The sequence below is a fragment of the Monodelphis domestica genome, chromosome 4 (assembly GCF_027887165.1).
Source record: "Monodelphis domestica isolate mMonDom1 chromosome 4, mMonDom1.pri, whole genome shotgun sequence".
NCBI lineage: Eukaryota > Metazoa > Chordata > Mammalia > Didelphimorphia > Didelphidae > Monodelphis > Monodelphis domestica.
Window position 1 is genome coordinate 162,808,539 of NC_077230.1, and position 16,670 is coordinate 162,825,208.

Genomic DNA, 16,670 nt, shown 5'->3' on the forward strand with positions numbered 1-16,670 from the left:
AAAAAGAAAAAAAAGAAAAATTCCTACAGATCTTAACCCCAACAGTTTGTATTCTCTAGCTGTCTCCTTCCCTGAATAAGAATACGTCAGAGATGCTGTAGGTTTTGTTACAGAAGACCACAATAAAGGAAATAATCATAATAAAGGGGGTCAATTATTTTTTGTTTCCCAATGCATATAAAAGTTATGTTTATACAATACTGTAATGTTTATACCATATTTACCAGTGCTGGAAAGCAATCTGATGTAGGTTATACATGGATGTAGAGATTTCTTAAAATAAGCCAATAATGAATTTTTCTGATTAACACTGACTTTCATTTGAACACTGAGAGGCCATTGTAAGATTATTAATTGGTCTAATTTAACATTGGGAATCAGGAGACCCAAGAAGTGGGTAAGAAACAAGGAACAGAGGGGTTAGTGGAGCAGTCAAAACCCCAAAACATTTATCAACTAAATTTGTTGTCTTACATAGGCATGGTTTGTGGTGCCCCAAAACAATTACAATAGTAATATCAAAGATCTCTCATCATAGGACTATATCAGATATAATAATAATAATAATAATAATGATGATGAAAAAGTCTGAAATGTTGCAAGAATGATCAAAATGTGACCTAGAGACACAATGTAAGCACACTATTGGAAAAATGGTGCTGAAAAACTTGCTGACTTGCTACAAACCTTCATTTTCTAAAAAAACACAATCTCTGGGAAGTGCAATAAAGCAAAGTGTAATAAAATGAAGTATGAACCTTTCACTGCTTCTTGGATAAAGGACATGCTTTCTTGTCTATTATTCTACCCCAAATTCTTATCACAGGATCACAGAGTTAGCACTAAAAGGAACTTGAAGGCATTATCTTGCCCAAACTCTCCAGGCCTCCTAATTTTATACATGTGGAAAACAGAGAAATAGAAAAGTAATGACTGCTCAATATTTTTTGTTGTTCAAATATCAAGCAGTCATTATTTTTCATTACATTTTACTTTTTCATTTTGTTGTACAATTGTTTTCAGTTGTTTCTGACTTAGTGGCCTCAATTGGAGTTTTCTTGGCAAAGATACTGAAATAATTTTCTATTTCCTTCTCTAACTCATTTTCCAGATAAGGAAACTGACACAAAAAAGAGAGTTAAATGACTTGGCCAGGGTCACAAAGCTAATAAGCATCTGTGGCCAGATTTGACCTGGAATCAGGAAGATCGATCTTCCTGAGTTCAAATCAGGATTCCTATTCAGGTGCTATGATGACAAGCTCATCCCAACAGCCCATAATAGTTTGTAAGTGGACTTCATTAAGAGCCTCTTAAAACATGGCTTGCCTTGAGCCCCCATAGTAGCTGTCATTGCTTTAAAAGCCATATAATTGCTACAGTCAAGTCAGCTACCCTTTTCTCCATTCACTTTTTGTCAATATGACTATCAGCATAACAATAAAGAGAAAAATAATATTCTATATGTGGAAAAATACTAAGTGAGGTCTTTTCATATTACAGAGATGAAGAAAGACATTTCTATTTTTTCAAAAGCATGTTTTTAAACAAGCTCATTCAACATCTTGTCTGTTATCCTTGTATAAAATGTTCAGTTAATCTGACAATTATCTCCTTATTCAGTGTTTCAAAGATATAATGCGTTTTCTGTTTCCTCAAAATATCCAATACAGACTGAGAGCCTGACTAAGCATTTAGCATTAAGACTCACAATTGGGGAGTGATTACCAGGCCAGGCATATTTTCCTAATGCTAATCATGAGGGCAGACCAATAATAATAGAAAAAGCCATAAACTGCAAGGACAATTTAGGAACAGTTTCTTCCTCCTCTTCCATCTGCTAGTTCCTTACATTTTAACGTGTCCCACAGCTAATGATGAGGCCCAAACAATACCAGATTCCTATTGCCCATCTTTGATATGTGAAGAGTAGTAGCCATAGTCAAGGAAAATGGAAGACTTCCCCAGGAAAAACAAGCCAAAGAAATCATCTACACCACCAGAAAAAAATGTAATCAAGTAGAAAATGTGGCAGAAAAATTAGGGGGCAAATAATCCAAGAGTGTAGAGTTAGGTGTGTGACTGGCCAATATTCTTTTCCCATATATTACTCAACACTTCTCTTGGAACTTCTCCCTACTCTGACCCTGTCTACTTCTTTCTTTCTTCTTTTTTCTACTCCCTATGTGAAAAAATCTTTCTGTCATTTTTAATAGGTAATTGCTAATTTTTTAAAAAAGCACACAGAACCTGCTCTCTCTTGTGCAAAATTCTGAGCTTTCCCAAATTTCATCTGATCCTGAGGACCTGACTTCAAAGGGGCACTTTCTCTGTCTTTGGTTCTTGCCCTCACTTATCATTAGTCCAAAAACACTACTATACCTACATTATAGTTTGTTTCTAGGTTTCCCCAAATGTGGGTGGGGAAAATTGGATTCCAAGCTTCAATGCAAGCACTCAAGGAAGTATATACAAATTGGGCAGGGGAATATGGCAAGAGACCAAGCATTTATTAAACAAATACTGTGAGGTAGGAAGTGCTCTATAAATATTATAACATTTGATCCTCACAACATCCTTGGAAAGGTAGGTGCAATTATTATCTGCATTTTACACTTGAGGAAACTGAGGCAGACAAAGGTTAAGTAACGTTCCATGATCATTTGGTAGTAGTGTCTGAAAATATTTTTGATTTCATGTCTTCCTCTCTCAAAGCCCAGTGTCTTATCCTCTGTGATACCTAGGTCCCTTTACTTGGAGCAGTCTTTATTTCACTCTGCTGAAAATGCAGCAACATAAAAGATTTACAGAAATCCATAAAGGATTCAAAAAGCAAACAAAGCCCTGGGCTTTGAAGGAAACAGAACTTGAAGCTGCTATTGAGAAACACTTAGGGGCCTTTCTTTCAGTCTTAAACAGTCTACACAAAAATCATACCACTCTATGGTTTAGACTGACTCTAGAATGTAAACATATACTGAAGGCTACTGAAAAATCAATCTCCTTCCCATTGGACTTGCACTGTCCAAATTCCAAGTGCTGAGAAACAATGAGGGCAATCTTCATCTCTATGTTCTTCAAGAAGCACACAGTATCAGGGAAACTTCTAACTCTATAATATCTGACTCCTTAATTTTGCAACCCTGGAATTCTGGAACTTGGGGTTACCCATGTACTGCCCAGGACATCTCCTTTATCTATCTACAACTGACATCTGCTCTGTAGCATGCTGGTCTGTCCTCTTCTGGTCCCAGAGAAATATTGAAAGAGAACAAAAGAGAGCTGGGCTCACAGCTCAATTTTATAGACTGAGATGATTGCACCTCCTATGATAAATGTCCATCCTCCTAAATATCAGCTAAGCAATTGCTTTGAAACCTTCTCTGCTCTCTCCACACAAGTACCTATAGGAATAACCACACTCCATGGTAAAACATATAAAGCAATGGCACATGCCCTACTAATACTAATGATGGCTAATATTTATGTCTACTTTAACGGTTGCAAAAAAAGTTTAAATAGGTAGTAGAATGCAAATTAATCAGGAATAATTAAGATAATTAGATGACATACTTTCTATATTTTTTAAAAACCTTTAATGTGCAATGAGTCCTTATTTTACTACTTAATTTTATATGATTCAATAAGTTGAAAACATTCAACACAATTTTTTTAGTTCTTCATCAAGAAACCACACATATCACATTGGATTATTATGCAAGAATGTGATGGACAGTCTATTTTTCCAAGTTTAACCTTTACTGTAGCCCATAGCTTTTCAATGGGCTTTAGTTTATCTCCATGACTTAGATACATTTTTGAACCTTTTGCTGACATTCTCATGTTACAGAGTTGTGTCATCATATAACATTTCCAACTGGGAATTTCTGTTTTTTATGAAACAATTTTGCTGTTCAGGATAGCATTCTATTTATCAAATTTCTTCATTCTTTCAATAAGGATAAGACTTGTAGGCACATTGCAAGCAAAAATTTCTCAAAATATTTTGCAGGGAGAGGGGAATGTGTTTTCCACTTTGATGAGGAACCCTTGATCTTAAAAGCTCTTCTGAACTCTTTCTAACAAGATACAGTCATATCCTTCAATGAAAAAACTGGTTCACAAGGAAAAAAATAACTTTTCCCAACATTCAATATTCTGATCTTTGTATTGTCTTGCCCATGACAGACATTTTTCTTCACATTAGCAGCAACTATTCTTTTTAAAAAGTCTTCTCAGAGTTCATCAGTCTTCAAGAAACCCATGACGTACCATAATGAAATTAATAATTTCTCCAGATGTCAGGTCCTTCTGAAGATCTTTGCTTGTTTACTGAAGATTAATTAGGCTCTTTGGCCACAACAATTTATCAATTTGGGACAATGTTTTTTTTTATTTGTTTTCAACCTCACTTTCCTTTTATTTAGTAGAAATAATACTATTTAATTATGGGCTTAAAGATCCTCAAAAAGTCTGACTTTCCCATACCAACAGCCCCTACAATATATCTAATAATCATTGAGCTTTTGAAGAGCTCCAACTATTTCGTATTTCCTTGCAATGATATCCATTTTTAACCACAGAACTGAAAACACACCAAAAGGGAGTACTGAAACATAGGTATGCTAAGAAACCAAGTACTCAAATGAGAAAGAATTAGCCAACAGTGCAGAAACCAGCTCAATCCATTTTCACCTCAAGGTGACATGCTCTGAGTCTCCCTAATAATCATTGTCATCACAAAATGAAACCAAATCAAAATTATTCATGTGACAAGTAATTTCCATGCCATTGTATTGATTTACTTGATCCTCACAACTCTCTGAAATAGGTGTTATCATTATCCCCACTCTTCATATAACAAAACTGTAAGAGAAAAAGCTTAAGTGAATTAACCAGGGTCACATAATTAATATGTCAGAATTAACTCCAATTTGGGTTTTTCTTACTCCAATATAATGCTCTATAATCTCATTGGGTTAGTAAGAGAATTCATTAAACTGATCATAAACATGACAACTTTTTAATGATATCCTTTAGTTATTCACCATTATCATAACTAAAGGATATCATTAAAAAGTTTTCATGACATAGTGAGGGATTTATTAGTCATAGTGGGCATTTATTAAGTGTCTTCTATACATCAGATACTGTGTTCAGGAAATTAGAACTATATCGTGTTATCCTGACAATTCTATGAGGTAGGTGCAATAATTATCCCCATATTTACAGTTGAGGGCACTAGGCAGTCAGAGCTTAAGTTATTTGCCCAGGGTCACATACCTAAGGCTAAATTTGAACTTAGGTCTTCCTGACTTTAGGTCTAGAGCTCTATACAGAGGACTACCTTGCTGGTATTGCATTCTATTACTATAAGATTTGGAGGAGATAATTTGTTCCAAAAGAGCTTAACAGAAATAACCCTGGCTGACTAGATATAAATGATTTCAATATACCTTTGACTTCGTTATTGCAGAAATTCCCTCCACCTGCACAGATCATAACCTTTCCATGACTTCTCAGTCTATATACTTCTCATCCTATTCTTATGACAGATTGTCCTTAAATTCAGACAATCAAACAGTCATGCTAGAGACTTTCCTTGGACTTTTTCAATATTCTGTGATTACTAGTGCTGCTTTATCAGGCTGTCTATCTGTTTTGATGTGTCCTTGCTTAGTTGACCTAATCACCCTTCTTTGGCAGTGGCATAGATCTTTCTTATTGTCATGCAAAAAAACACTTCCAGGTTGGTCACTATTGTAAGGGCAAAGTCATACATAACCAAAATCCCAAAATAAAAGCAAAAATGCACTGATGTGAAATACGCTTCCAACAGTTCTTTCTCTGGAGGTAGATAGCATTACCTGTCATAAAAGTCTTTCAGGATTGTCCCAGATCATTGCATTGCTGAGAGTAGCCAAGTTTTCACAGATAATCATTGCCCGATATTGCTATTATTGTGTATGATGTTCTCCCAGTTCTGCCTATTTCACTCTGAATCAGTTGCTCTTTCAAGTTTTTTCTGAAATCATCCTGCTTATCATTTCTTATATCACAATAGTGTTCTACCACCAACATGTACCACAATTTGTTCAGCCCTTCCCCAACTGATGGATATCCCCTCAGTTCCAATTCTGTGCCACTACAAAAAGAGCTGCTATAAATATTTTTGTATAAATAGGTCCTTTCCCCTTTTATATAATCTCTTTGGGATACAGACTCAGTAGTGATATTACCGGATCAAAGGGTATGCACAGTTTTATGCTTTTTGGGCATGGTTCCTAATTGCCCTCCAGAATGGCTGAATTAAGTCACAAAGATCTTTCATAATGTCTTTTGTGTCACATTTGTATACAAGTCATTGTTGATGACACGCTATAAGCAACTTACTAGCACCATGCATCTTTCCCTTGCTTTTGTATTAGCTGTAATAGATCATTTCTTCTTAGTATTGATTGCCGATGGCTGCAAGTCATGGAATACTATAATCTCATAAGGAGTTAAAAATGAGTACTACTGATAGGGCAATAGAAAGTGGATGGTGAGTGTGATCAGACTTTGATATAATACAAACAAGAAATCATGAAATAGAATCAGTGTAAACAACATTATCAAAGAAATGTAAAAACAACTAAAGTCGAGTCAAAAGATATTTACTGAGCACCTACTATGTGCCTGGAACAGTTTGAAGTTCTGGCAATACAGAAGAAAGACAAAAAACAGTCCCTGCCCTTAATAGGTTAGTCTAATGGAGGAAGAAAACGTAAACTCTATGTATAAACAAGTTATATAGAGAATTTAAGATAACTTAAGAGAAAAGGCACAAGATTAAAGACTGGGAAAATCTTGCAGAACACAGGGCTTTGGCTGACACTTGAATCCAGGGCAGTCAGGACAAAAAGATGAAAAGGAAGTAGATTCCAGGTATGGGGGACAACCAGTGAAACTGCTTAGATTTGGGAGAATGTTATAGGGGAGGAAAAGTAACAAGGGTCAGTGTCATGATTGCAGAGTGGAATAAGGTATAAGAATACAAAAAGGCAGGAAGAGACCAGGTTTTGAAGAGATTTTAAAGCTAAGACAGAAAATTTTAGATTTGATCATGGAAGTAATAGGGATGAATAGAGGGTGATATAGTCAGGTTTGTGCCTTAGGAAAATCAATTTGATAAATGATGAAGGACATTCCAGAGAGGGGAATGACTTAAGGCAACCAGTAGCAAAAAAGATGGACAGGTCTTGGGTACAAAATGAAGCAACCTTCACCAGTCTTCCTGTGAGGGAAGAACCTCTGAGACAGCTGTCAATTTAGCAAAATATATTATCTTTATGACTTTTCATTTCATTGGCAATGAAAACACATCAATATGGGGATGGTTCAGCTCTTCTTGAAGTTGGTCAATTCATTTGTAGTTAGAAAACAATCACTGTTTGTGGACACCCCAATCCTTAATTCTTGGTACTCTCTGCCCCCTTTCCATCTTCCCACAACCATCACTATGGAAGTCTGAACAAAACCAAAGGATCATTTTATATTATGCCATTTGATGCGACCAAAAATCATAGAGGGGTTCACTTTTTTCTGATCAATCTCATCATATTTAGCCAGGCTAATCCTCAGAGAGTAGCCACAATCTGTTGGTTGGACTAATCTGAAAGCTCACAGCCTTCCTGAGCTCATGTCCAAATCTAAAGCACTAGGAAAGAATTTACTTCATAGGATTATTAATTCATATTTTTAATTTTTAATTAATTTGTTTGTTCTAAAAGGAACCTTAAAGATCAATATCAATCCCATTCATTTTCTAGATATATAATTTAGGCCCAGAGAGGTTAAATAACTTGCTCAGAATCATATAGCTAGTAGGTGTCTGAGGCAAGCTGTTTACATATTTACCAAAACAATAGTTTACATATATTGTCTTTTTTTAGAGACTCTCCTTTTCAGAATCCCTTCACAGAGTGAATAGTCACAACCTCCTCTAACCAGGCAGTGAGAAGGATTTCTCTCTCCTCCACATTCTTTTATTCTTGTAGCTTGTCAGCAGACATGCAGACAAGAAGCTGAATTCTTGATCTTTTTGACTCCAAGAGATGTTGTTCATCCTTTGTTTTCGAGGAAGATCAGTGACTTCATAGTATGATGTATTGTCTTGTACATGAATCAGATTTGTGTGAGGCAGAGTTGCAGTTATCAGCCTCACTCTCTCTTCCAGTCATCTATCCAGTGGTAGGACAAAAGTCAGGACCACTGGAGATGGCCCAGGATTCAGTGGATGATCTTGGAGTCTTTAACGTGTACGCAAGCTCTAAGAGCTCCACAGCACCTGTTTCAGCTGCCTTCATGGCCACTGGAACAAGCTGTTCTCATCTTCACATACTTGGGATAGACATCCCCTTCCTCTCTGATAGGACTATGGTCTGTGGGTTACCCTCCACTTTGCTTAGTCCTTCTTCTGGGACAGTTCTACATAAGTGTGGCCACAGAAAAATCTACAGCTTCTTAGAGCTACAGGTAAAGTTGGCTGAAAGGTAGACACCAAAGGTGGATGACGTTTATTTCCACTCTACCCCAATCAATGCTAATCAATGCTTTAAAGACCTTTAGCTTCATTGTGTGGACACTCCCTCTATAGACATAGACTATAATCACTCTATAACTTAACCTGTTGTCTTCTACTATCGCTGTGCTTTAATAATAATAATAATTATTATTTATATTATTATTATTATTATTATAATAACCTCTCCATAGCTGAGGGATGTGACTTTCCATTCAGCTAGTCAAAGAAAAGCTATAGTGTATTAATTCCCAGGAAAGAAGCTTCTCTAATCACCTAGTGACAGCCACTAAAAGGTTTAATAAATCAAGAACGGGGACAAAATGTCCTCTTTGGGATCCATTCTCATACATCAAAAGCTAATGCAATTGTTATAATCTATTCTCTTCCTCTATAGCCCTTGTTTCCAAATCAGCCCATTCCTACCCTCAGAAGCCTAAACCAATTTGAAGAGTGCTCCCTATGATCATTAAAGACAAGTTGTTATCCAACCTTTGCTTTAAAAATTTCCATTGAAAGGATCTACTGCCTCCTTCAAAAGATAGACCCATTCCTTTTGAATTGATTCACTGGTTTGAGTTAGCTCTAATTGACTTTCTGGCATACTCCCATTTGGCATGACAGAGGAGTAAAAAGTGACTAGGGGTACAAGTAGCTGCACCTTGCTTGGCCCATTCAAAGGCTTCTTTAGTAAAGCCATAAATGAAGATATATATAAAATGTTAATAAAATAGAAGACATTCAAAGATGCATGTTTAACATATAAATAAAGATAATCTTAGATACAGCCCTAAAATATTTTATATATAATATGTAGATAATATTATATACTATAAAATATTTTATATATATTTAGTCATAATATAGTCATAATGTATTACTCCCACAGAGCTCAGAATACTACGTCTATATTTCCATAAAGTTTCCTATCATTCATCATTCAATAAACATTTATTAAGCACCAACTACATGTCAAGCACTAAGCTAAGCACTACTTATCAAGACTTCCTTTGGACATGCAGATTTATAATATCTTCATTTATCATTCATATTATTATTATCTGAAGATTTATATAATCTTCATTTTTGTAAAGAGGAAGCTGAAGCAACTTGAGGGAAGAGATTAAAATAACTTACCTCTGGACAAAGGGATGACAGCTAAGCCTGGAAGGAATGAAGATGAATTCTTATTCCAGAGATCTGTATACTATACTCCAGAGCTCTGACAAAAGGATCCAGAGTATACCTCCTTCTAGCTCTGTAGTCATGCCAATCCAGTGTGGAATTTTTTTTGATGCAAGAGAGAATGGAATGGAAGGGCCAGACTCATAAGTTAATGGGTTCAGATCTCCAGGAAGTCTGAGCAATTCATTCATCACTTATAGCCTTGGTTACCTGAACTATTGAGAGAGTAAGTGCCTTCACTTACACAGCTAGTATTTTTCATAGTCAGAATTTGAAGCCAGGTCTTCTGGACTTCAAGACCATCCCTCTATCTACTCTGCCTCTCTACTTCTAGTTTAAAATACAAATTGTGGAAAGGAGTAAGAAGAGGAGAAGAAAATAAGCATTCATATGGCACCTGCTCTGTGCCAAGCGTTTTACAAATATTACCTCATTTGAGCCTCACAAAAAATGTTGTGCTGTTATTAATCCCATTTTACAGTTGAGAAACGGAAGTAGATAGAGATTAAATGCCTTGTTCAGGGTCATACAATTAGTAAGTATCCAAGGCTGGATTTGAATTCAGGTCTTCCTGACTCCAGCTCCAGTGCTCTATACACTGCAACACTTAGCTGCCTCAGTTAGTAAAAAAGAAAACATATCTCAGTCTACAATTCTAATTCAGATCCAGACATTAAATGATTGTAAGTCTAGGGGCTTGCCAGCAGCAGAACCTTCTTTTCTCTCATCAAATACATTTTTGGGGCAGATACTTTTGTCCTAAAGCTGGAATTGTGGTTGTTGGGAGGGGTTAAAGGAAGGATTACTTTAAGCAGGAAAGAAATTCCAAATTAAAGCATATAAACTAGTCTCAGATAATGAAAGAAAAGCTTAGTACAATAAAGCAAAAATCTGAACTGAGAAGGAAAAAAAGGAATGGGGAAAATTCTCTAAGAATAAAATGCTGTGCCAAGAAGAGAGGACAATTCTAGTCATAGGAAGTTTGACAATGAGGAAGATCTGGCATTTCCATGTACTCTGTCCTACCTAAATTAGTAGAGAGGAATACCTGAGATTAATGAGATAGGAAGCTCTCTGAAGAGCCTGATGTATCTGTCCTGTTATTTCATATTCAGTAACCCATTACATGAGAGAACCACAATCTTTAGCCTGCAAGAGAGTACTAAGATCAGTAGGAAGCACCACACTTTACTGTGGGAGTACTTGCATATAAATCACTTGCAAGGGGAAAAAATGCACTTTCTATTCTTAGACAATTTTAGCTATTTGGAGGAAATGAATACTCCCACCACTCTCTTCTTGATATTTCCTTGAATTTGCTATACAGTACTCAATTTTGAGGAATCACAATTGAAGTTAGTGACTAGATTTCCAGATGACCTCGGGCTAAAAAAAGAAAGAAAATACAGCCCACAGTCTCTTTTCCCAACTGCCAACCAGCTGCTGCAAGGCAAGCCAGCCTAGTTCAAGCAGTGGGAAATCCTGAAGGAGAGATGGGAGAATGCAGGCAAGTCAAGTCACTTTGTCCATCAATTACATTCAAACCCTCATGGAGACAGTCCAAGAAGACCCTGAACCCAAGATCCCTTGGAAATAAGTGCCCCACAAATCACCAGACTTTTTTCCAACCCAATCCTCTGGGCCATCATTGAAGGGAGAATTCTCTTTGGAGAAGGGGACCCAACTTCATCATGACCAAGAATTGCTTGCTATCCACCTGCCATCAATTGGCATGGAAGCAATAGACCTCCAAGAATAGTCTCATTCCTCCTATCTACCAGTCTTACTTCCAGCCCAATCATGAAGCCATCACGTGAAGAAGTGGCTCCTGTAGAGAAGAAATCAGCCAGTGCTACCAACTACCAATCAATTCCTATTAACAGTATTAGGTAAATCAGCTTAGCTAAAGCAGAAAGACACCCTGAGGCAGGATCAACCACCACTACCACCATCATTCTCACCATCATCTTCCCCAAGACCCTGATGGAGACAGTCCAGGACCCTGAACCCAAATAGCAATGCTTTTAGCAAGGGCCAAAGCTGAGATGATTTTATCAGTGGAAACAACATTAAAAAAGAAATATTACCATTTTTTTTGCCATAACACTCTAAGGACCCCTGGGACTTTTCCATTTGACTTGCAACTTAAACCTTGCAGATCTGTTGTCTTCCCCATTAGAATGAGCTCCTTGAGAATTGGAATTATCTTATTTTTCTATTTTTATACCCAATGAATACTTAATAATCCATTCATTCAAAAGCTTATCTTAAAGCAAAGACGTCTTTAAAGAGTCCTAGTTGTATACTAAAAGTCAAAAGACTAGTAACAGCTGGCTGGGTGACTTTGATCAGTTAATATCTCATGAATCTTAAGTCTCCTCATCAATAAAATTAAAAAAGACTTTGAGGGGAGCAGGTAGGTGGTTCAGTGGATTTAGAACCAGGCCTAAAGATGGGAAATCCTGGGCTCAAATCTGGTCTCAGACACTTCCTAGCCATGTGACCCTGGGCAAGTCACTTAATTCCCATTGCCTATGCCTACCTTTTACCACTCTTCTGCCTTGGAACCAATACACAATATTGATTCTAAGACAGAAGGAAAGAGTTTAAAAAAAAAAAAAGATTTAGATAAGTCCAGTATTTCCCAACCCAAAATATATTGTTGATGGAGAACATGTAAATTCTCTACCGCAGACTGTTCTGCTTTTCAAAATTTCAGCAAAGGGACACTTGGGAGTCCTAAGAGAATATCCAAGGGAAACGAGATTGGGAGAGATGAAAAGAATGATGAGCATGAATGATGAATCAGTTTTTGTATAATGTTTATGGGTCATTAGAAATAAAGATCTTTTATAATAAATTCAGTCTATGAATCTTGCAATAAGGAAATACTGGGTTCCATGTTTGAGATCCTTTCTAGCTCTGGATTTCTATTTAATCAATCTGTTAATCAATCTTATCAATCCTGCTATTAGCTTTCACTTTCAGTTCACTTGTAGAATATGTAGGTTTTAGTATGTGCTCCCACCTTTAGTGATGCTCCCAAAAGAAAATAGGAAAAGAAAAAAGGGATACAGTTTGTCAAATTATTAAGTACAATAGTATTTTCGTCCTAGAGTTAATAGCTAATATATATCATTTCAAGTTTGTTCATTTTGTTCCACAGTAGTATTCTAAAGTCTCAATAATATTCTTCTGACTAAAGGCCTGGGTAATGATTTAGTGTACCAGAACTTGACAAACAATTAAAATGTAATAAAACACGACTTCGCCCCCAACACACCCTCAGAATAGAGAGCTTTCAGATGGCTATGATTCCATATTGCCTACCAGTTCCTTACTTCATGAGGCACGATGACTTGTCTGGAGTCCAGGGAGAGTTCACATCATCCAATCTTCAGTTAATCACCAATCTAGATTACTTGAGATAACCACTGCCTCAGAAGCTTTTCTTTAGCTGGATACTTGAAGCACCATTAAATGTAATTTCAGTTTTCAAACCACAAATCAATAACTCTCACTTCTGGCTCCTGAAAAATATCTCCTGGTACTAATTAGAGTGAGGTGACCAGGTTGAAGAATATACAAGACAAAAAGGATTTCCTGATTAATCAAGTCTTTTAGGTACTGTAGGGCCCTTAGCTTGTAGCATGTTCTGTACACATATTCCGATTTCCTAAGCACTCTATTTAAGGCATAATGGAGATCACTGGACTTGGGAGTCGGAAGACTTGGATCTGAGCTCTTGACTCCCTCCCTCACAAGTTTTGTGCCCCTAGGAAAGTCACTTAACTTCACTGTAGTTTGGTATTTGTTTTTCATTCATAAAATGCAATAAAATAATAATACTTGTATTATCTACCTCCCGGAAGTTTGGGAAAGATTAAATGAAATAATGAATACAAAGGTGTTTATAGTTGCAAAGTACTAAACAAATGTCAGCAATTTTATTTATTCTAAAGTTCATATGTGTGTTATATATGGGATAGGAGAAGTGAGTTCTAATTGGTAGAACTCATATTATATTTTTGCAGGAGTCAGAGCATACAGAAGATGTCCTGAATATTGGGTTCATATGAGACAGTCTCCCCATTGCAAATAGATTTCCAATATTAACCTGCACACTTTCATATGTGACCTATATACCTGATAATAGTAACCTGTGAAACTACTAATTCTAAAACTACCTAAGCAACCATGTGAAAAAAGCAACTAAAAGTTTTTGATACTCTTCAAAGAATCTACATGGGTTTCTAAGGAGTAGGCTACCATTTGAGAAACAAAAAGCAAAAGGCCAATATATTGATACTAACAGGTTCAACAAAAAACAAAGAATCGACTTTTTAAATGATTATTTTTGACCTAGAAACTATATTTTAATAAATATGTATCTCTCATAACCACTACATTGTAGTTGCCACTTCTATAATTAAAGATTCTACCTCCCATAATTAATACTATTTTAAGAAAACATGTATAAAATGGACCAGCGCTTTGTTATATGGTAATATCTAATGCTTCAGACAGTGTTCTTGAGGCAAAATGAATGATGTCTATTCCAGATAAAAAGTCTATAGCTTTGTACTCAGGTATGTACTATTCTACAGATAGAAGACCTAATATGCAATGTTAATAGGTTTATTAATAGTTATATGTTATAATTATTAATAGTTACATGTTAATATGTCAAAACTATTATACTCAGGAGACTGGATTCAGAAAAATCTTACTAAATCATGGGGATCACTTTAAAGCTTCCAGATAACAGAATTTAAACCCCCTTTAATTCAGATTTTCCTATTAGCTGCTTAGCTCCATTTGATCGGTTTTCATCTGAAAATGTTATTGTCTTTCCTGTCATCCCATTATTCCCTTTTGATCCTGAACAAAGACACCATTTTATAGAAATTTGGTACCCCTTCAAAGACAATTTTGCTTTAGAAACAGGTTTTTCCCTCTATTTTTCCCCCCAATACACATCCCTACAATCGGCAGCTTGCCCCAGGCTGTTTGGTACTGCAGAATATCTGCTGACAACAATTATTCCAAACTTTGCCCTACTTGACTGAAAAGAATTGTATCATAAATCTAGCTATTAGAAGTCAGACTCACATTGTGCGGGTTGGGGGGGTGCAAGAGAGAGAAGTTGAAAAGTACCTGGCAAGTTTGAGATCAAGTAAACTTTCTGAAAACAATGTTTCTTTGTCCACTATATGCAAATATATGGAGATAAAAATATATATGTATATGCATATGTGAGATATATACAAACGTAAAAAAAAACGTCTTTTTGACAAAATTGGAAGAATGAGTCTTATAATTTAAAGAAACCTTGATGGAAATGATCTTAGAATTTTTATTTACTAAAGAAGAAATTCCTAGATAAGAGATTTTGCAAAACAAACCATTTGTCCAGTTTCACATAAACGATATACAGTATACATTTTTAAAATTAAATAATTAAAATTTTGGCTCATAATTTCTAAGACCAGATAACCAACCAACACACCCATGATAAATGCAGAGGTTTATCAGTCGTCTTTTTTTATTTTTTTAAGAAACTTCAGGGCTTAGCCTATCCTATTGCCAGCTCCAACTGGGCACGCACGCATCTTTTGGATACCCCTTTCCGCTTAACCACTTCCCACAGTTACCCATGGGTCCCATGAACCCTGAGAGTGAAACGCCACTGACGTCTACAGTGGCCCCGTTGCCTTGTCCTTATAGCACCAATCCTCCAGACTGCTCCCGTAGGAAACACAGAGTAGACACACACACATATGCATACACACACACAACACAGACACGCACACACATACACATCCTTCGGCTCTCTACAACCTCCTCACACCTGTCACCCACGAAACTTCCCCCGACTCATCAAGCTTCCCACCAACCGCCTCCCCCCAAGTTTCCTCCGCCTCCCTACCCCCATTCTTCCTGGATTGAAGCTTGGGATAATATACGCACTTTCGAACCTCCCTTTCCTGATACACCTGTTTCTCCCCAGGACTGCCAGTCAGTAACAGTCCACTTTGCACCTTAAACTGCCGCCCCAAAAATCATTCTGCCCAGGAGCTCTCCCTTCTCCACCTCCCTATGACCATTACTCCGGGCACCCCTCCCCAAAGCTCTGACCACCCAGCTCTAGATATAGCCCAAATCTGCTCCGAGCCCAAGAGCGCTGAGAGCTCCGCCAAGCGCCTCCTTGGACACCCCTATGGTCCTGCGCCACCGTGGGGGTGGAGAGGCGGCCGTACCTGCAGAGAGAGAGGCGGCGATGGCGAAGAGCACCAGAGCCTGGTGGAGCGCGAAGTGGAGCGCCCGGGTCATGGTCACTGCGGGGGGCCGGCTGCAAGCCAGGAAAGAGAGGAAGGACAGCAGAAAGCAGAGAAAGAGAGAAGGCGGGCGCGCAGTTCTCAGAAGTTCCCAGGGTGCGGGAATAGAGCGCAGCCCGGGGACGCCTTTTGAAGTGCGCGGTAGCCACTAGTCGGTGCCTGCGCCCCTCTCTGTTTCCCTCCCCTTCCCCCATCCCACGCCCCCCTAGGCAGGAGGTGTGGGTGCTCCAGCCACCAGCCCCAACTGCCACGGGGACACGCGGGGAGCCGTGGGGGCGTGGCTGGGGGGTGGACGATGGGGGAGAGGCAGGCAGAGGCCGTCACACTCTTACTTCCCGGGAGCAAGCCTCCGCCCCTTTCTCTTCTCTCTAGCCCTGCGGGCACTGGAGAAGGAGAGCAAAAGAAGACCTGCAAACTGGGGAAAGTGACGAAACAAGAATGCTTATTGAAGAAGGGGGATCGAGAGTGGCCTCAGATGTTCCATCTTTACAGGAAACTAACAAAGTATATCACCTGGGACAGGTGATAAGGAATATATTTCTGGTTAGTGCATAAGTATGGGTGTGTATCCATACATCTATCCCA

The 16,670-nt window shown here is 37.7% G+C and overlaps 1 protein-coding gene across 1 annotated transcript in view; it reads right to left on the reverse strand.

Moving 5' to 3' along the window:
• Nucleotides 1–16,331, reverse strand: part of ACVR1C (activin A receptor type 1C) — a 111,990-nt gene extending 95,659 nt beyond the window's left edge. Inside the window, exon 1 of the mRNA XM_007494193.3 lies at nucleotides 16,008–16,331. Coding sequence (XP_007494255.1) covers nucleotides 16,008–16,080 — 73 coding nt within the window. The 5' untranslated portion in view covers nucleotides 16,081–16,331. The remainder of the gene's footprint in view (nucleotides 1–16,007) is intronic.
• Nucleotides 16,332–16,670: the final 339 nt, after the last annotated feature.